Genomic DNA, 20888 nt, shown 5'->3' with positions numbered 1-20888 from the left:
CTCAGGAAGATTTAAAATAACCCACTGACAGAAAAAGAAGACAGGTTAAAAAACAGCAGAAAAGAAATAACCTCCCTCCAAGATTTACCACACCTTCACACTGCTTTTAACATAATTTTACTGTGCTGATGAGGGAAGAGCTTTTCCAAAGGGAAATAACAAGCCTTATGCTTTCCAGTGCTAGATCCCTGATCCCTCTATAGGTTCTCAGGGAGTCCTACTAGGGATTACAAATTATTTGATGCCTAAACATACTAGTTTCCTCTTTCAGAAAGGATAGAAAAAAGAAGTGTTTATAAAACTGAGGAAATAAATTATTTGAAATGTTATTCTTCACTCAAAAATCACATTCTGCTGCTGGATGCATAGAACTGATATACAATTTGAGCGGAAAAGTATATATGCACTGATTATAGTATTGTCTCCCAGTATAAAGCAGGGCGAGATAAATCCACAGCAAGATTTAGGCAGATTTGCAGTACCAACATTTCCATTTATAACTGAGGTAAGGCATATCCCATGGGTACCACCAATGGTCAGAGAAAGAGAAGAGGCAGCTGACGGAAATGAGAAGTGTAAGAAACCAGCTATGTCCACAAAACTGAGCGGCTCTGACCTGCATAGCTATTTTGGTGAAGGCTTTGATTATTCTTCCCCCTATCGAGCTGACAAACTGATACACTGGCAAAGCATCTAGAGAGAACCTGAGCAGTGGTTTTGCACCAGTACTGCACAAACATCTGCTCTGCTGCTTCTCTGCTTATGCTTAAACACCACTGTCCTTCGTTACTCTTTTGTTTCTCTCTGCTGTGTGTAGTTTTAAACCAAACTCCAACCCTCCAAAGCTCTCTGCATAGTCTCCACTGTTGCTGTAATACAAACAGAAACTGGTGAACCATTTCGATTTGGTCTTGTGTTAGCCATGTAATGGAAAGTGTTTTCAAACACACTGTCTTCCCCGTCCAAATCAGTTTTATAATCTATACTGTCCTGCTTTCAATTAAAGTATCACCACAACAGGTATTATCTACAAGGTGCTTAGAATTTCACAATAGAAAACCTACTACTTTGAATACAAAAGCTGGCCAAAATGATTAAATTCCTGAGGCAACAGAAACGATACTGGTGATTTTATTCAGCACGTGTCCAATATGATTTTCCATTCGGAATCCACATTTTTCAATGCTTTTCTTACACCATTCTGAACATTACCTTCAGCTTTTATGGAGTCCCTTAGAAAGTTGTTGTGGTTTTTTTTTTTCTTTTTCAATTTGTTTACCAGAAAACTTAAATCTTAATGATTAAATAATAGGACATTTATATACATCAGTGGGTTTTCTCAGATACTGGGCTCTAAGTACATACAATGTCTATTGAGTGAAAATAAAAAAGAAAATTCCAGTCATGCAAATCATCTTACAAACCATGTTTCATTTGACTTGAAAATTTTTACTCTCTTACTGGCATCTCATTTTAAAATTAAGCAGGTATTTTTTTAAGGTTGCTTTGTCCATTTCCACTCGTTTGTTTTGCCATTTTGAAGAACTGACAGGCCACATGCTACTGCAGAAGGTACCAGCAGGGTAATAATGGTTCTGCTACCACCAACCAACCACACCGAGCCCTGGCATGGATGCGTTTTAAAAAACCACCTAACCTTCAGCTAACTGCACTGGTTTATTTCTGAACAGCACATCACAATATCAGCATAGATAACACATTGTAACCGGTTGGGTGATTCCACTTAATTTTTCAACACTAGGACCTTTCAGCATTTTAATTCTCGTTTCATTTAAGAATTAAAGGTCATATATAGAGCACAAATGAGGTCTAAATTTAGTCACAGCAGACCACAGTTCCACATAAAGACAAATCTTCAAGTTATGTTGACCTGCTAGGAGACAAAGATAAACAGCACAGCAAACATGTACCTGCAATGCACTGCTTCCCTATTAAATATTAACTGTTTCATTTACATTTAAATGAACTGAGCAGTAATGGATAGACTTTCCAGTACTGCTGTTTGGTGCTGCTGTCATGGAAAGAAGCTGAAGACAATGTGGGCTGTATGGGGGCAAATGACGCAATCTCAGCATCCGCTCAAGTGACTTCAATGATGACCATTCTCCAGTCTTGAAACATAATCCTACACAGCATTTTTTTTTTCCTCTCCCTCTGTAAACACATCTGTTCATAAATAACTTAGATGTCTCCTTGACATTCATGGTATGTAACTGAAGCTGAAGTAGAAAAGGATGGGCGGTGTACAGCACTGAGGAGATGTCACAGTACTTTTGTTCAGCATTTTTGTCAAGAGCAGGTTGCTAACATCAGCCATCAGAAACCGGCGGGGTGACCCACCCATATTTTTCATGGGTCTTCACCAAACTCTTAAATGTTGCTTCAGCTTCCTTTCGACTGAATGACTTTTTTGATTTGCCAGCTTTTCTGCAGATACGGCCCTGCACCAAACAAAAAAGAAAACCTTCATTAAACATGTGAACACGCAGCTGGAAACCACAGCTTAACTTTTCAACGCATCAGGCCATGAGGCATTCACTTACGGGTACCAGAAAGCAGACAGTGCCCAAACTGGGGCAGACACATGCATTATCAGAGATGATTAAAAATGATATGCAGTAAAGGAGAGAAAAAAATAGAAAGAGACAACTGCTGGGCTTATTTCTTCCCAGCAAGCCCCTGTGCTGGCACGCTGCCCTGCATGCAGCAACCAGCGGCAGCTGCTGCGGCTGTGCCACACAGCTTGCCTCCATCTCTGCTGCGTGGGACCCCTGCAAGCAAATGAGGGGACCTTTACCATAAAGTATTTGGCATGTAGACCCTCATGCCCACCCCACATGGTCAAGGGTGCAGCCCTAAGCAGACAGGGACTGCGAGGAGCACACCAGTATGCCACAGAAAAGGCGGCTCGGCAAGGCGGCTCCTGGGGACAGGAGGATTTTGTGAGCATCCCCAGCAGCCCTTTTCAGCCGCGGGAGAGGAGGAGGCTCCCCAGCCCACTCTCGTCCTCCAGGGTCAGCAGCTCTGGGTGGAGAAGGAGGCAGGCTGCAAATGGTGCTGAGGTACCAGCTTGGTGCTGGGGGCGGAAAGAGTGTCCAAACCAATTTTGATGACACACTTGTAATATGGTCTAGTCAGCAGCCCTGGAGAACCATCATAAAGCAGAGTGTTTCTGTGTGCTACGTCTCAGGGCTACCCAATATCTCACCTCCCACACCCCACTGCCAACGCAAAATGTCACTAAAAATTACATCCATCCCACAAAACACGCTCCATTCTTCTTCTAACCTGACCCGTGAGAAATGAATAGCTCTGGCATTTCTTAAAGGCAGGAGCACCTTAAAACTAACTTGCTTTCAACCTACATAAAAAATTCTAATTTATTACCCCTTCATGACAAGTTTGATAATAAATGGAAATACACAAATTTAAACATACTGTATCTTCATTACTTTCCAATCAAATATTACTTCTAAAAGCAGGGCAGTATATAATTTCAAAACCCTGTCTGCTAACAGAGACATTTACTGAGTTATTAATAGCTTACCTTATTTTTCACATTGGTCCATGCCAATTACCAACTAACAGAGACACAAGAAACAATTATAGCTGCAGAATTATTCCACTCTACAGCAATAACACCCTTTAAAGTCTCTATGTCTACTGGATTTGTAACAAAATAGAAGTTTATTAAAAACACAAGTCTAATAATTTTAATAACTCTTTGATACACTGGACTGAAAGTCTCTTTCAGAATAAATGGCATTTGATGAGCAGATCCTATATTACAGTGTTACAATGATTAAGAACCAGGCTAGTATGTTCTCATTTTTTCCATTCCTTTGCTCAAAATGGTGCATCAGGCCATCATTTGCCTCCCATATTTTACTGTTAATTTGGAATTTAAGCAAAAACCTGTCATTTGTAATTGCATGCAACAAATAATACAGAGAAAATAATCATGTTTATAGAGGGGAAAAAAGGGGGAAAAACCCTGAACTCTGTCTTTGAAGCATCACAGTTATTTTTACAGACTAAAATGAGGAAGATTAGTCTACAGTGAGGACAAATCATTTTGTTCTAGAAAGTCATCACGATATTGCACAGATAGGCTTTTCTGTGCAGCAACGTCCCTATTATAACAAAACTATGGACACATGAGATAAAAGATCTGTTTCCTGCTCCTGTTTTAACAAGTCATTTTTCTGTGCAGTTTGACTTCTCTTTCAGAGCCTACCTTAACTAAAGATTAGGAACAGCCTCTAATTCCCACCTCCATTTACTCACAGCTAATATATACCCTTCTGGTTTTCACAAAAATAGCAATTTTCGATGCTTTTCCTTGCCTTTCTCCCTAGTTGCCATTTTCAGACTAGCAATGTATTTCCTCTTTAAGTAACCCTTGACAGACTAAACAGCAAGACACCTTCCCCATCCCCATGCTAATCTGGCAGTTAATATTTCCCAAATAAGGATGATCTGAATCATACTTGATTTAACCCTGACAATGAATTTTCTTAGCAAATGTTCTTTTTTATTTGTGACAAAAGAATAATTAATTAAAACTGGGTAACATATTTTTAAAATCTTACTGGCTAATTAATTATCTTGCATATCCTGCAGGAGTGTTTTTGTTGCTACAAAACATGTTTTGTATTTTCTTCCTAATCTGAGCTTTTGTTGGAAGCATATTAGAGAAACAAAGGAAAAGATAAAGTGAAGTACAACAGAAGATTAAATCAGCGCAGGAAATACTGTCCTCAAAATCTCACCAATGGAATACTTTTGAAAGCAAATATAAACTTACTCTACTAGTTTATTTCTGGATTAGGTCCATTTGCTATTTCTTGTCTTATACATACCATTTTCTATAATTTGATAGGCTTCGATACTTTTGATACCTTCATAGCACAGTATGATCCATGTCTTCCCCAGCTTTATCGAAGTATTAATACTAATCAGTACCTAGAAATAGGATCTTTGCATTGAGAACAGCTATCGCTCATGTTCAGTGTCAGCTATGTACTGCTTTCAAATAACTTAAGCAAGAATTCTTTGGTGTTGCAATAATGCAGTGGATATCACATCATCTAAAATGTTACTGGAGACGCAGAAGATTAAATTAGCGTCATTCCATGAGTTTATTCTCATACTTCTTTGTTATTAACATAACAGATCATTAAATCCACTTCCATTCTGGTACCATATGGAGGTTGCACGTAAACTGCATCATCAAAGACCAGCTAATCCTACCCCAGTGTAGACCATGTATTTCTATGTTTACATAGAAACTATGAGTGGCATGGTTAGCACTGGCTCTTATTAACCAATATCCTGTCAGGTGTTTATAATTTGGATAAAATATAACCTCATGGACTGAAAGTTTCTCTTTTTGGTGCCTCAAGTAAACCTGAGGTAAAAAGAAAGAAGGTTGGAATTTCAGTCAACGGAGTCTATATTCTGGTGGTATCTACCATCTTAATGATTTTTAGCTTTTTGCCATTCCACGAAAGCTCTTCCCAAGTTTAACTAAAAAAAAAGGCATTTTAGACACAATTATAAAAGAAAGCATCAAACACTTTAACAGGCACCATTACCAGCTGTGACTAAAGTTTATTTTCAGACCGCTGCTTAAACATGCAGTCATTTAAACTCTGGTCAGGAAATTATGAGCTGTAATTTGCATTCTGTAAATATGATAAATACAGCAAATGCAGTATTTAAACACAATGCTGGCCAAAGCTCAATTGTGCACAACTGCATTTTGACCAATCTCTAAACCACACATATCGCTACTACTGTGGTAAGGAATACAGATCATTTACATGGCCAATGTTTTGATGTGCCCAATACCAGATCAAGAAAAGTTATCAAACCAGTATCTGAACAAGATCAAAACATTCCAGAAAGATTAAAAACAACAGAGAAAACCCAAGAAAGCCTTTCATAAAGATATTAATGTCGACTTTAGCTCTGAGAAGTCGCACCAGGAGCTTATTTAAATACTTGCAATACTTTCATACACTCACGGAGTGCTTTTCATAAAGGGATAAAAAGTTGGAAAGAACATTTCAGATTTTGCCATCTGCTGTGACTTCATGTACTTCCCAAGATACAATTTTAACAAGCTAGAAACATATGAAAGGTGAAAGTAATGCCATAGCATCCAACTGGTTTACGCAGCCATGCTGAAATGCAGAAGAATACGTGCAGCACTCAGCCTCCTCACTCACTCATGCTTCTACTGCAGCTGGTTTGCATTGAGCAATTGCACGCCACTTGTCTACTCTTTGCCTGAACTAATGATATTGAACGAACAACTGATAAGGATCCAGTCTATAACCCTTATATCTGTCAGGAGAAAGACCTCCTGGAGCACAGTCCCTGCAAAAGACCTGAGGTAAATCTCACATGTGATTTGGCACTCATATTGAAAGAACACTGTGGGCAAATCTGGGAGCTCTTCTACTTCTCAGTGATGCCACAGTAGTCTCCACATTCTTCCACGATCATGAATCCATCATAGAATAATAGAATCATAGAATAGTTTGGGCTGGAAAGGACCTTAAGATCATCTAGTTCCAACCCCCCTGCCATGGGCAGGGACACCTCACACTAAACCATGTCACCCAAGGCTCTGTCCAACCTGGCCTTGAACACCGCCAGAGATGGAGCATTCACAACTTCTTTGGCAATCCATTCCAGTGTCTCACCACCCTCACTGTAAAGAACTTCTTCCTTATATCTAATCTAAACTTCCCCTGTTGAAGTTTGAAGCCATTACCCATTGTCCTACCACTACAGTCCCTAAGGAAGAGTCCCTCCCCAGCATCCTTATAGGCCCCCTTCAGATACTGGAAGGCTGCTATGAGGTCTCCATGCCGAGAGAGACCTCTCTTCTCCAGGCTGAACAGCCCCAACTTCCTCAGCCTGTCTTCATATGGGAGGTGCTCCAGCCCTCTTATCACCCTCGTGGCCCTCCTCTGGACTTGCTCCAACAGCTCCATTTCCTTTTTATGTTGAGGGCATCAGAACTGTACACAATACTCCAAGTGAGGTCTCATGAGAGCAGAGTAGAGGGGCAGACCTTCCTTTGCAAAGGCTATGTGACACTGAAGTGCATGCTCAAAAATATTCAACTCAACATCTAGTAGCTCTTCAATGTCCTTCGGTATCATCATCAGCGATATGCCATATCTTTTCTTCCCCAACACCACCATGTCATGAAGTCCAAAGACAGAGTTAAGTCCTGTACTGAGATACCAAGAATGAAGCCTGTAGCTCTTTAGCCCTGTAATCCCACTACAAGCATGTACCTGCCCACGTGTGGCCTGTGTCTCATGAAAAACAGTCCTGACATTTTTTTTTTCTGGTATTTCCAGAATCAGGATGGCCTCAATGGCATTTCTTTGGCAGTGATGAAAGGATTTCTCTCTCTCTCATCAAACCAACCATAGTAGTTCCCAGACCAAATCCCAACAGTTTTGGCATACCACACAGTGTCAGATGTACTTCCATGTCAGACCACTTTTGGCACTACCTGGAAAGACAGGACTACATAATGGTGGCCGTCCTTTCACAGGATCATACAATCACCGAAGTGCTGGCTGGAAGGGACCTCTGAAGATCTCTAAATTCAACTTGGATACTTGGAGCTGAACTGCCAACACAGGTCAGCTATGGCACTATGTAGCCAGGTCCTGAATCCTTCAAGGCTGCCCTCAGTCCTCTCCTGATGCAAATCCCTGTGTTAGTAGGTCCCAAATTTTCCAGGATCTACTGTATTCAGTCATCAGCACTTACAAGACTGAGGTTATTCTGGAAACAGCATAAGCCCCTGTGCTACACATCTCTAAGACGCCACAGCAAACCCTTCAGGCACATCCAGATTTTTTTCCTGGACTGGTTAACAAAAAGATGTATTCATTGCAAACAATACACAGCTAATAGACTCAGAAGCAGGCATGTCATCACATTGTTAGCACTGATCTTAACACAAACTCCTCAGCCTTGCTTTCCTTTCATTAGTCCTGGATATGCAAATAACTCAAGGTTGGTCTTCCAAGGGCAAATCATAGAATCATAGAATAGTTAGGGTTGGAAAGGACCTTTAGATCATCTAGTTCCAACCCCTCTGCCATGGGCAGGGACGCCATACCTGCCTTCCACATATGGGGCTAAATATGGCTCATTGTTTAAGCCAGCATAAGGGTGTATGGGTACAATTTAATTTTCTCTCTTCATCTCTTAAGAGATCTCTATAGTAGGCTCTAGTGACCCATTTCTAGGTAAATGTCAAGAGACGGAAAACAAGCAAAGGTTTAGAGAGGTACATAAAAGACTGCTGGAAGTCACTGTGCCACGCACTGCATTTGTGGTGAGCCCTCCAAGGACACGAAGGAGACCCACAAGGATATGCCCCTTTTCCAAGTCTGCTGTTTCAGGCCTCTCCATAGATGACGCAAAACTGGTGGATTTTCTAAGAGCTGGAGCACACTAGGAGTCTCCAGTACATAACATACTCCGCTAATGTGCCAGAGACTAATAGCTTTGGGCCTCAACTGTTCAGAGCCGCAGACTATGCAAACATACTCAAATCTTTTCTGATAAGTAACAGAAGAATACAGTGCTTAAGCCTGAACCAGTTTTATTCTAGAATATTTAAACAAGTTTCAGAGAAAATGTTTCCACTGGATTTAGAGAAGCATTCAAAAGTAAAGCCATGCTAAAGCAAGCTACTGTCATGCTCTCAGTGTGTCACAGCACCACTGTTAAGAGTGCAATATACATGGTCTCTCCTCCCGATTATGTGGTTTATATTTTTTCCTTGATGTACTGATGAGGCACAGCTAATCATGTCTCAAAAACTGCACACAGTTTATATTGCACTATATATAATTATTAGCTATAGCTAAAACAAAGCAGTATAGAAAATGATGTAGACAAATACTGTTAATGATGCAGCATAAGTGAATTAAAAATGGGATGTTTTCCTGCAAATGTGTAATTTCTGAAGCAGTATTTCCACTCCTTTTTTGGTCTTCTTTTTAAGATTAATCCATACAAAGAAGTGAAAACTCAGCAAGTTCCAGCTTTAAAGCATCCTTTAAATTGCTCCTTCTGGGAGTTGACTGTTATTTGTCCAGGAAAAAAAATCTGAGTTCCAGCTGAGTAATTATTAACACTCACTAGTCTGTGTGCAGTCTGGTGCAAGCAGCTCTTAATCGATACAAACACTTACAGCCTCAGTCCTTGTTTGACAGCTACAGAGCACTACACTGCTCTACCTCACTCTTTCCTAAAGTCAGGACAGAGTGAGCAACGTGATTTCAGTACAGATGAGGGTTAAGAAATTCCCTTCCCGCATTGTATGGGTGGGACAAACTCTACATTGGCAAAACAACAAGAAAAAAGGCCAAGTGCACCTGGGTCCTGCACCTGGGTCGGGGCAATCCCAAGCATAAATACAGGCTGGGTGGAGAATGGATTCAGAGCAGCTCTGTGGAGAAGGGCTTGGGGGTGTTGGTTGATGAGAAACTTAACATGAGGCAGCTTCAGTGTGCGCTTGCAGCCCAGAAACCAACCGTATCCTGGGCTGCATCAAAAGAAGCAGGTCAAAGGAGGTGATCTTGCCCCTCTACTCTGCTCTCGTGAGACCTCACTTGGAGTATTGTGTTCAGCTCTGGGGCCCTCAACAGAAAAGAGCGGTGGACCTGTTGTAGCACAGTGCCATGAAGATGGTGAGAGGTCTGGAGCACCTTTCCTACGAAGACAGGCTGAGAGAGCTGGGGCTGTTCAGCCTGGAGAAGGCTCTCTGGGGAGACCTTACAGCAGCTTCCAGTACCTAAAGGGGGCCTGCAAGAAAGCTGGAGAGGGACTTTTTATAAGAGCAAGTAGTGACAGGAGAAGGGGGAACAGCTCTAATCTGAAAGAGTGTAGATTTAGATATTAGGAAGAAATTCTTTACTCTGAGGGTGCTGAGGTGCTGGCACAGGTTGCCCAGAGAAGCTGTGGCTGCCCCATCGCTGGCGGTGTTCAAGGCCAGGTTGAATGGGGCTTTGAGTAACCTGGTCTAGTGGAAGGTGTCCCTGCCCATGGCAGGGGGGTTGGAACTGGATGATCTCTAACATCTCTTCCAACCCAAACTATTCCATGATTCTGTGAAAATTCTGGCAGCCAAACACATTCTTGGAAGGTGCCTCTAGCATCTCCAGGGAGAAGGTGCCATCTTACAATGTGGTGGGTGTCTGTCAAAAGAGATGATCCCTGTCCCCTGCCATCAAATGGGCATCTGCTAGTCTAATGACAAAGGGACATTTTCAATCTTCTGCTGAGCTCCCCAGACTACCTCTCTGTGGAATCAGGTACCAGCAGTTACTGAGAGTAAGTCCAGGTGAAAACACTGGGAGCATGACAACCTGTCTTTGCCTCAGCCCACAGGCCCTCCACATCAGTAACCTGAAGCAGCTACCCAAGCTAAACACAACCGTGGATGTAAACCCCAGCAAAGCAAAGCAACTCAATCCATCCTTTAAGAAAGGTTGTAAAGACAAACACCTCAGACAACAATGTCTGTCTCCAAATTTACCAAAGTTTCACGATGCTAAAAAACAACAACCAGGATTAAAAGCAGGCTACCTCCGGGAACATTTAATCAAGTTAAGATCAAACTTGTAAGATTAGAGTCACAAGCCAATGCGCTTTTCCCGTTTATACAAACGTGTCAATCTCTTGACTGCTATATGTTTCATACTGATGCACATGGACATCTACTCATAGAGTCCCCACTTCTGAGTACTTCAAGTATATATCCTCAAATGACCTTTGGCAAGAGGATTACCTGTACTTCACAGGTGGGAAAGAGGAATATAGTGAAGTTGTATGACTTGCCCATGACTTCACCTGAAGGCAGTGGCAAAACCTGGAAGCTAGAGTCAGATCACCTCTCCTCAGCCTAAGTGCTCTAACTGTGAAACATCCTCCTCCACGTAACAATTACAGAACACTTCAATACTAGGTATAATTTAACAGAAATAATCCTGCCAAATTTATAGAAAATGTGTCATTTAAAGAAATACATAGAAAATGTGAAAAAGCAGTAACAGCATGTGATGCTTTAGGTATTTTTATGGGTGCATATTATGGAAATAAGCCCTATACTTCTTACTGTAGCTGGGAGTTTGTTACCATTTGTAGCACAAACCTAGAAACAGGAGAAATATCTAAGTCATTCCACAGCTCATAAAGCCTGACTATGACAAGCATCTGAGCTCCTTCCCCGGTTTATTTTCACTCATCTTTGAATGCAGATTTGGAATCACGACTGACTTGTAACTCTATGAAGGAGTCATGGCAGAAGTTCTGGGGGTTTTGGTGAGCCTGCGCAAAGAGGATTAAATCAATAAGGATCATTAATTTTAACAACGCAAGATTTTAACAATCCCGAAGCAGACAAAAAGACATTTTCCGGGGATAGACTCTGTACCATGCACAGGGGAGGTAAGTATCTGCCACACATGGCTGAGGACAGGCACACATGATGTACCACTCCTCAGTCTGACTTTTAACTGGAATGGGCCTAAGCAGACTTGCACCTTGTTTCAGCAGAGGAATCACCTCAATGCCGTAAGGTGATGCCCACATACTGTTTTGTGCAGACCAATAAAAAGACTGCAAATTTACTTTCATCAAAGCACACCCATGCTTCTCCCTAGCTTATGCTCTTTAGATTCCCAGTGCAGTCCTGGTTTTACCGCCAGCCAGGTTAGGTAACAGTACCATGTCCTTCCTGTGCAGCTTGTCCTGCAGCTTCCACGATCTACTCAATTACTGATGTTTACTGCCGGAGTTAAAGACCAACAATGTGGAGTGCTCAGCATCCTCTAGAAATGACTCTGTGGAGTACGACCAGCTCCAACCCACACACTTTTCAAAAATACTATGATCATAGAATCATAAAACACGAGGTTGGAAGCGACCTCAAGCATCATTTGGTCCAACCTTTCTAGGCAAAGCATGACCTAGACTAGATGGCCCACCACCCTGTCCCCCTGAATCCTAAAAGTATTCAGTGTTAAGGAATCCACCACTTCCCTGGGGAGAGTATTCCAATGCCTGATCATCAAGTGAAAAATTTTCCTCTTGCGTCCAGTCACAATCTCTCCAGGAGTAACTTGTGCCCATTACCCTTCTGTCTTTTCCATGTGACTCCTTGTGAACAGGGAGTCTCCATCTTCTTTGTAACCATCCTTTAAATACTGGAAGAGCATGATGATATTTTGGGATGATATTCCACAGAAACCAAGTATTCCATTTACAAGTGAGACAACTGGATCCTGCACACATTAAATTTAAGACATATTTTGAGCCATTCAGACAGCATAACCACTGCAGCCCCTGAAGTTCTCCCTGACTCTTATCAGCCAAAAGGAGCTTAGATGGGAAAAAGAAACGCAGCTAGTATTATGTTACTTAACCATCGTCCCACTTTGTGAGAGCAGATGCCCACTCAGGGGACATGCCTCAGATCACGCCTGGCAATAAGACTCTGGTGATACGAGGACCAGAATTACTGCAGAGTCACAAATCTTCGATCTGGAAGTCTCTGGTCATGCATGGAAATCAGCTGGGCATTGTGCAGATGCTAGGAAATCTGCATATTTTCAAGGCTAGCCTGTATAAGGAGGAGTAAATCTTCCTCACAATAGAAAGTAGATTATTTAGGTTACTCCTCCAGGAGGACACAACATCACCTCTTTGGACTAGGCTTTCTGCAGTTGAAAAAATACAATTCTTCAACAAAGTAGTACCTGACAAACTACCCAAATGCTACACAGTTCCATCTGAAAATTTCCACTGAAGAAAATGAGGACTTCTTTTGTAATTCCGGGAAGAAGAATCATGCTCTTTTGAGCATATTCAATTTTCTTATTATCCAAAGCAGCAATTCTTTCGAATTCTTATTTAGATCAGCCATGTACTGCTAGGAAGAATTAGTTCTACCTGCCATAAAAGCATGTTTTAACATAAGTAGTTTGTTTCAATTTAGTGTTTTAACTTACTTGATGTCTATTTTAACATTAAGAATGATAGTTGAAAGTATTTTAAAATTTTCCTTTTTATGTCCTGAAGGGATAAAATGGAGATTATGTCCCCCCTGCTTTTTAAAAGAATTAAACCAGCCTCCCACTTCAACGAGTTGGAATCCCTGTGTCTTCATTCCTCTCAGTAGACTATATTTGCATAATAATAGCGGATAGTCAGAACAGCAATATATCAGAGTACACATGAACAGTATTTTTTCCAGCCCATTCATCAGTCCTAGCATCTCGACATAGCAAATATATATGTTCCCACTTAAACTTCAGCTTGAAAATCCCAGGTTTCTCAATTGCAATAGAGAAGATATCTTAGAAGGCAAATATATCTAATTTCCTCTGTAGCTAAACAGTACTCTGTTACCTCTTTGGCCCAGCATTTATACCTTTTCATGGGGAACAAGCCCCATAAATACATCCTTTGTCTCCTCTGTCATCTTTTTGTATGAGTCAACATGTTTTTCGGCCATGGACCTAAAGCAACATTTCTTTCCTTGAATATAACTGGCATCATTTGCTCAGACAGCTAATTGAAATCAAAATGCAAGCCAGTTTTATTTTTTAAGGCCCTAACAGGATACAATGGCTCCAAATAATTCAGAGACCACCGTGTTCTCTACACATTTCTGCAGCCTTTGAGATTAGCTGATTTATTGATTTATTCACGGCTACAGTCCTCAAACCCAGCATCTGGAGTATGAAAACCCATGGATTTGCAATTAATTTCTGCTATGCGTATTTGAAAGAACTGGAGTCTGTTGACCTCCTGGACACCGCACAAGTCCCATCTGCTATCTGCTCACTCATACTTTTGTCTGAAAGGATGAAGAGGGAGTAATTTAGACTATGATTAACAGCTACCTTCTGTGTCTGTTTTCATGAAATAAGTCCATTTCTCCTGTTTCTATCTGGTAGAAGTCAGCTGGGATACTTACATTTTTAAAATGGAAAGATAAATCAGTCCAACAGTCATACAAGGCACATACCCCTTGAAGCAAACTAACAGGATTCCACTGAGGTATTTCTAACATTACAATATGAGGGATGAAAGTACTATATAGCAACAACTTTTATTTCAATTTGGGATATATTTTCCAATAGAAAAACAAATTTTCATTACAAATTACATTTTTATTTTGATTTAAAACATTATACAGAGGCCCACCACAGCAAGAATACTTGTAACTAGGGGTTCCCCCTTCCTATTTTAGTATGTCCTCACAAAATCTCTATGCTCCTTCTATTCACTGGAAATATAAGGGAGTATATTCCTCAAAACGAACAACTTTTTCCATGACATAATCTGCAGTCACCAGTTACGTGACAGCTGCCCTTGGCTGCCAGTCCTGTCCCCAGGCTCCATGGAGAGAACAAGGGACTTGTAAAGCAGGTGAACAAGGCAGATAATGGTCAGCACTAATGCAATCATAAGCCCAAAGTCCTCAAGGAACTGAGATACATCTTTGCTAGCTGTTCTCAAAAATAAACCAAAAATATTCCTGATGCATTATGTGGACATTGGCATACATACTTTGTCTTCTTTAAAACTTCCACCAAACCAGCATCAAACCATTCCTCCTGAGTGAGAAACAACATGTATTTCAGGACACAAAATCTACTTGTGCTACTTTTGGACAAAGTCTGCTACTTTTCATCCACCATGTTTTCAGACAAGAGAGACAGCTCCTTCCTGAAACATGGGTGCTGGCCTCATGTGTATTACTCAAGGAAAGCCGTGACAAACCTCCTGCTGTTTCATCACTCTTCTACCACTGGCACTGTTCCCCCTTCCTTCCTTCAGTTATTAGTATTATCATGACAACAGCTCTGTTATCAGGAAGCAGAGAGCAACATATATGTTTTTACATCTCTCTTAAGTTATCAATAAACCGCTTTAAAGGGTGCTGCAGAGGAGTAACACTGAAAGGGCCACTTCCCCAGCCTGGATAGACAGACAGACACGGGAGGCTCTGCCTAGACAGGCATGTGGAACAGCTGCCTCCAGGACAACAAACAACTGGTATTTAAATCATTTTGTTGGCATCACCCCACCTCCTTGGCTGACACCCCAGCTCTGCCGGGGCTCAGGGCTACCATTGCACTGGTTTGGCAAGGCTGAGCTTTCACCTATGGTGATGGGAGCCAGTGAGCAGCTGACTGTGCACGAAGCAAGTACAAAGTCATCCCCTTAAAACCAAGGCTACAGTTGAGTTAAGGACACCACCAAGTTTTTAAAAATAAGATTCTGGATCCCAGACAGATAAACAGTCTTAGGCCTTTGATGTACTGAGAATTCCCCTCAAGATACTGACTAGAGCTGTGTGAATAATTGATTTTCTCAGCTGAATAACTGAAGCAACCAACCAACCAAACCCCAACTTCTTTGTTAATTAACTTTTTTTTCCCCCTTGAAAACTGGGGAAAAAAAATAAAAAAGCATAGTTTCGGTCTGTTGAATTGTTTCATTCAAACAGAAATTGTCTCTCTTCCATTTAATTTTTTTCCAGACAAAAAATGCAGTACTAGATTCATGACAGGGAGAAAGGCAGCACACCCTACAAGGTAGGACATCTCTCAAGCAAGGTCACCTGAGTTGCCTGGTTCCTGCTTGGTGAGATCTGACAAAACAGCCACCCTGATTTAAAATCCAGCCCCTGGGAGACATGCTTGGGTTTGGGAACCTGGACTCGGGTTTCCCTGAATACGAGTGCAAGGCTGAAAAGTAACAGAAAAGTGCTACTTTTCTGCGTTGCACACTTACATCTCCTTACTGACATAGCTCCTGAGTGAAATGGTTCACCTGTGAGATGCCAGAAGGACTTCTCTCAATTTTTCTTTTACTCTGCTAAAAGGTCTGTGAAATTCATTTAAAATATCTGGATTTGTCAAGAATCCTGACTGCCTGAAAATGTATTTTCAGTGTTAGTTTTGTCTGCTTTTCGATCACTTTTTGTCAAAAAGGAGAAGGTCATATACGTCCATAGGTTACTGTTAGCTCTGACAAAACAACAGACTGAGAAGCGCTGCGCTTCTCCCCGAAGAGCTGGCAGAGAACAGCAGCGTTACAGTCAGCACAGCAAAACGGGGCTGATGAGAAACGCTGAGTGACATCAGCCACCTCGGTTTTATCACTCAAACTGCCAAAAGGAGGAACGCACGCTGGCGGGAACTTCTCTCCTGCCTACTCACACGGAGGCCCACGCCAGCGAGGCGCGCTTGGATGCGTCACAGGCTCGAGTATTCACCATGATTTCACGCCAAACCGTGGTACTGCGAACCAGTGACATTTCTCCAGAAGGTCCCCTTCACCCACCGGCACCGGCAGTGCCCCATCTCCTGCTCGGCCTCGTGGCTGCCGCCATTTGCTCGAGCAGGGTCGTTTTGAGGCGGTGGAGAACGGCCCTCGCCCTTCCAGCCTTTCTGATTAATAGCAAGCGCGCTGAGTGTTCCACGCTATTGCAGGATGCAGGCTGCTTATAGGAATTGCACAATTAACCTGGTGTAAGCCATTGCTGTTTGCTCAGGACGGCTCCTTGCAGGCCACCGCACGGCAAAAGCAACTCAAAACCAGCCCCGCAGCTCTGGGAAGCGTGGCGCCTTGGCTCTCGGTGTTTCGGCAGCCCCGCTTTCCTTTTTAAACCAGTGAAAAGTAGACTACCTGTCAAATGAAAGATGAAACGGGGACAGGGGAGCGCCTGTCGTATTTTGAGCCCTATTATGCAATGGAGTGGAGATTACATAACGAGGGGAGTGCGATTACAGAGACGTGGCTCCCATGACACGGAGCCCGGCTATGGTGACAGGCTGGCAACTCATCACAGGAGACACCTCTGCAACTCAGAAATTAAACGTCCTGCCAGTATTACCTATTAACCTTCCCACTTGGCATGAACGATCCAAGATGTTGAAACGTTCACATTGCACCTATTTAACTACTAAGTTATTGGCAGCGACTTATTTCTGCCTTTCATTCTCTTTTTTTGTAATTAACTTTGTAAACTTCTGGAAGGATGTTACCGAAAATCTTGCATTTTAAATGTGTTTGTTAATGATGCACACATAAACACCCCCTGTTATCAGAAATTACTACTGCTTTCTGGAAATCTCTTGAGTGGTTTAGGGAAGAAAATTGTCAGATTATATAGCTTAATATTTATTACCAATATGACAATTTAGTGCTTTTCTTCACTGAGCCATTTTATGATCCCAGTAAATCTTAATTTAACCCTTTTACAGTCAACATTCAGATTAAATATTCAGCAATATGCTGAATTGTTATAAAAATTTTATACAGTTGTTATATAAAAAATAGATAATTTAGCACTGTCCTTCTAAAATCTTGTTTAAAATAATGACAGCTGTGATCTCTATAAAAAGAGGTGGGTTAACAAATAGTGAGACGCAGTCAGAGTAGCTACAGAACTTCAACATACCCCAGGCTCAATGTAAGTTAAAGCACTTTTTTTCGCCTATTTTTTATATCCCAAGGTGACCCAGGAAACTTGACCTCTTCAAATGAAGTGCAGAGAAAAATACTATCTGATTAAAAATAGGAGCAGTAGGCCCAAATCAAGCAGAGAAAAAGGACAACAGCCATTTACAAAAGGGTCTTTTAAACAATCAAAAATTAATTCTCAGTCTTAAAAAATCCCAAACTTTCACTTCTGCTCATGCAAGTAGTTCCACAGAGGCAAACAGGAGTAACCTCATTTTTAAGCAAATGAAAAATATGTTATTATTTACGCTTCCCCCTCCCACCTCCTTTCCAAGAGACGAATTTAAGAAGTTACTTAGCATCATTTATTCACAGACGTGGAGCTGTGCATGTCCCCTGGGTTCAAGGGCATTCATTAAGTGAACAGGAAAATCACCCTGTCACAGTCATGTGTATATTGCCCACTACAGTAACCAAAGACTGTCTGTGAGTTTCACCAGCAATATTTACCCATTCAATAAAAACAGCTTAAGAAATACTTCTAAGGATACTCTGCAGAAGAAAAAAAAAAGCATAAACCACATTGATTCAGCTCAGATGAGATCCTCTGCTGGGGAAACCAGGCACCTCCTCCAGAGAGCAGAACTGGCAGGAACTGTCTGGCTGCTGCAACTGCAGTACGTGCCCGAAATGACTTGTTTCCTTCGGGCAGCGAGGTTATAAACTGGCACAACTTTGCCGGCAGCTCAGGCAGCAATTCCAGATGTAACCCTGTGCCACACCTCTGCCCTGTGTACCAAGCCCCAAACCCGGGGTTGCTTCTTCTCCCCCGAGGGATGCTACACAGGACAGCACCACACAAAGACCTGGGGGCAGCAGCTCCAGCGCTGTCGCGCCCTGTGCCAGCGGCAGCCCTTCACGGAGAGGACCAGAAAGTATGGCTGTCTAGTTGGCAAAGGACAGGAGGTGGAGGACTTGAATCCCAAACCCCGCTGCAGCCTGAAGAGCCCCTTTTGCTCTGGGGTGAGGGAGATGCCTCTCAGGGGCAACAGGCATGACAGCTTGGTGCCAATGAGCATGACATCTTGGTGCCACACGCAGCAGAGCCAAGCACAGGGACAAAAGATGTGCAGGAGGACGCGACAGATGCACGTGCTCCTTGCTCCTTCAAGCTGCCCCATACGTATCTCTGCTGTGCCTGACAGAGAAGGGACCCCAGAGCAGAACATGTGTGCTCCTGTCCCCTTCTCACCAGTGACGCCAGGTCCTTGGGGGAGAGCTGTCACCCAGGCCTGGCCAAGGTCAGCCACAGGCAGGGCTTCACCCGCTGCCCTTTGGGGTCCCTATCCAAACATGCACACAGGCACGCACGCCCTGCCACACGCTCGCAGAGAGAGAGCCCCCGGGCCCCCCTACCTGCCCCTTGACCAAGCTGGCCGCAAACTGCCTCATGACGGCCTCCACGGTGTAGGCGCTGGACCAGCCGCGGGGGGTGAGCAGCTCCATGCAGATGGCTCCGCCGTCGAGGACGTAGCCGTTCTCCAGGCGCGGGCTGAGCACCCTCATGAAGGGTGGCGAGAAGGGGAAGTTGTCGGGGAAGGTGAGGTTGAGCAGGATGTACTCCGTGTTGGTCTCCTTCATGTCCTGCCACAGCACCGAGTCCTTGTCCACCTGGTGCAGCTTCACATTCCAGTCGAAGAGGCTCTCGTCCACCAGCTCCACCGAGATGAAGCGGTCGCTGAGGCGCGCGATGTCCTGCAGCTCCTTCATCAGCCGCCGCGTCCGCACCTGCGTGCAGTGCTGCTGCCGGCCCGCGGGCGCCAGCGGACCCGACCCCGACGGCAGCGGCACCAGCGGCGCCGGCCCCGACCCGCACCCGGAGCCGGAGCCGGGGCCGGGGCCGGGCCGCTGCGCCGCCTCCTTACCGGCGCCGGGCTCCCTGGCCGCTTCCCGCGGCTTCTCCTTGCCGCCGCCCGATCGCGGCTGCGAGGGCTGCTTGGCGAGCTCCGGCGCCTTCTTGTTCTTGTGGCCCCCGGGGCTGCTCTCGCTGCTGCTGCTGCTGCAGCCGCCGCCCCCGGGGGGGCCCTGCGGCTGCGGCTTGTTGCTGCTGTTCTTCTGGTTGCCCCTGCCCCTGAGCGAGGAGCCCTGCTGGCTGCTGCGGTGGTGGTGGTGCTTGGGGTCCTCCGTGTCCCGGTTGTGCAGCCGGATCAGCCCGATTTTCCGCAGCAGAGTGGCCATGTTGTGCGCGGCTCCGCTCTCCTTCTCGCCTTGATGGGTTGCGGGGTTGGGTTTATTATTATTAATATTACGATGATGAATTTAAAGCCCCGCTCGGCGGATCCGCTGTTGCCGGGCGGCGGGGCCCCTCTCCCGCCGGTGTGGTCGCACGGGGCGCGGGGAAAGGCGGCGGCGGCGGTGCCGCGGGGAGGACGTGCGGCCGCCGCTCAAACACCTCCCCTCACTAGGGTTGCTGCGGGCAGCATTGCAGCAGCAGCAGGGCTGCTGCCGGGGACATCACGGCCCCGCCGCCGTGGCCATGATCCCGTGAAAAGGGAAAAGACAAAAGCGGGGGGGGGAGGAATCAAAAAAGACTCAAACGGGCCGCAAGGGAGAGCCCCCTCCCCCCACGCGCGGCGGCGGCGGAATCGCCTGCGCTGCAGATGGCTTCCCCGGCACCTTCGGCTCGCACCCGGCCGAGCCAATCCCCGGCGGCTCCCCGGCGGGCCGGTCCCCGCGCCGCGCCGCGCCGGGCACCTCCCCCCGGTGAGGGGGGGCCGAGGCCCGCAGCGGCAGCCCCTTGCCTCGGCGCCCGCCCGCAGCGGCGCGGCGCGCTCCGGCCCTTTGTTCGGCGCCGCCCGCGGGCGGGCCGCGCGGCTCCGGCGGGGCGGGGGGGGGGGAGCGGGGCCGCTCGGGGCTCCCCCGGCCGCAGACCCCGCCGCGCCCCCCGCGCTGCCTACGCGCCAGGCGGCACCGCCGCTGCGGGGCTCGGCGGGGCCCGCTCCGCCCCGCGCTGCGGCAGCACGGGCAGCGCGGCCCTGGCGGCGAGGCGGGCCGGGGGCGGCGACAGCGGGGCCGGGGCGCTGGTAGCCACCACCCCGGGAAGGACCCACGGGTGCGCGGTGGGTCGGGGTTGCACGCGTAAGTGTGCGTGTGTCATTGATCGCACGGCTGGGAAGTTACATACCGTCATATGTGGAGCTTAGCGCACATGTATGCACGTGTATATGGTACATATGCAGGTACAGAAGAACTGTATGGTAGTGTGCATGGACATAATTACATTTAAATGCATCTGTATTACATATGTGTATATATATGTGTATTTATATTTTACA

At 44.9% G+C, this 20888-nt stretch overlaps 1 protein-coding gene across 2 annotated transcripts; it reads right to left on the bottom strand.

Annotated features, from left to right (window-relative positions):
* Positions 1-1113: 1113 nt before the first annotated feature.
* Positions 1114-20612, bottom strand: UBE2QL1 (ubiquitin conjugating enzyme E2 Q family like 1). Of its 2 annotated transcripts, XM_030508748.1 has the most exons (3): positions 19472-20325; positions 18970-19417; positions 1114-2462 (listed from the first exon to the last, which is right to left on the bottom strand). In XM_030508748.1, the coding sequence occupies exons 1-3, from the start codon at positions 19789-19791 to the stop codon at positions 2331-2333; spliced, it is 900 nt and encodes a 299-aa protein (XP_030364608.1). In that variant the 5' UTR covers positions 19792-20325; the 3' UTR covers positions 1114-2330. The 2 variants fall into 2 exon arrangements, with proteins under 2 accessions (XP_030364608.1, XP_030364598.1); XM_030508738.1 differs by having other exon boundaries at positions 18970-20612.
* Positions 20613-20888: the final 276 nt, after the last annotated feature.

The sequence above is a fragment of the Strigops habroptila genome, chromosome 1, assembly GCF_004027225.2.
Source record: "Strigops habroptila isolate Jane chromosome 1, bStrHab1.2.pri, whole genome shotgun sequence".
Taxonomy (NCBI): Eukaryota; Metazoa; Chordata; class Aves; order Psittaciformes; family Psittacidae; genus Strigops; species Strigops habroptila.
Note: the sequence above shows the minus strand (reverse complement) of the source record. Positions and strands in the feature narration are given on the sequence as shown.

Excerpts from the sequence above, each read along its gene's own strand:
- UBE2QL1 (XM_030508738.1), bottom strand. The coding sequence starts at position 19,791 with ATGGCCACTCTGCTGCGGAAAATCGGGCTGATCCGGCTGCACAACCGG. Across the intron at positions 2,463-18,969 it reads CCAGCTTGGTCAAGGGGCAG|GGCCGTATCTGCAGAAAAGC; the intron begins GTAGGGGGGCCC and ends TGTTTGGTGCAG.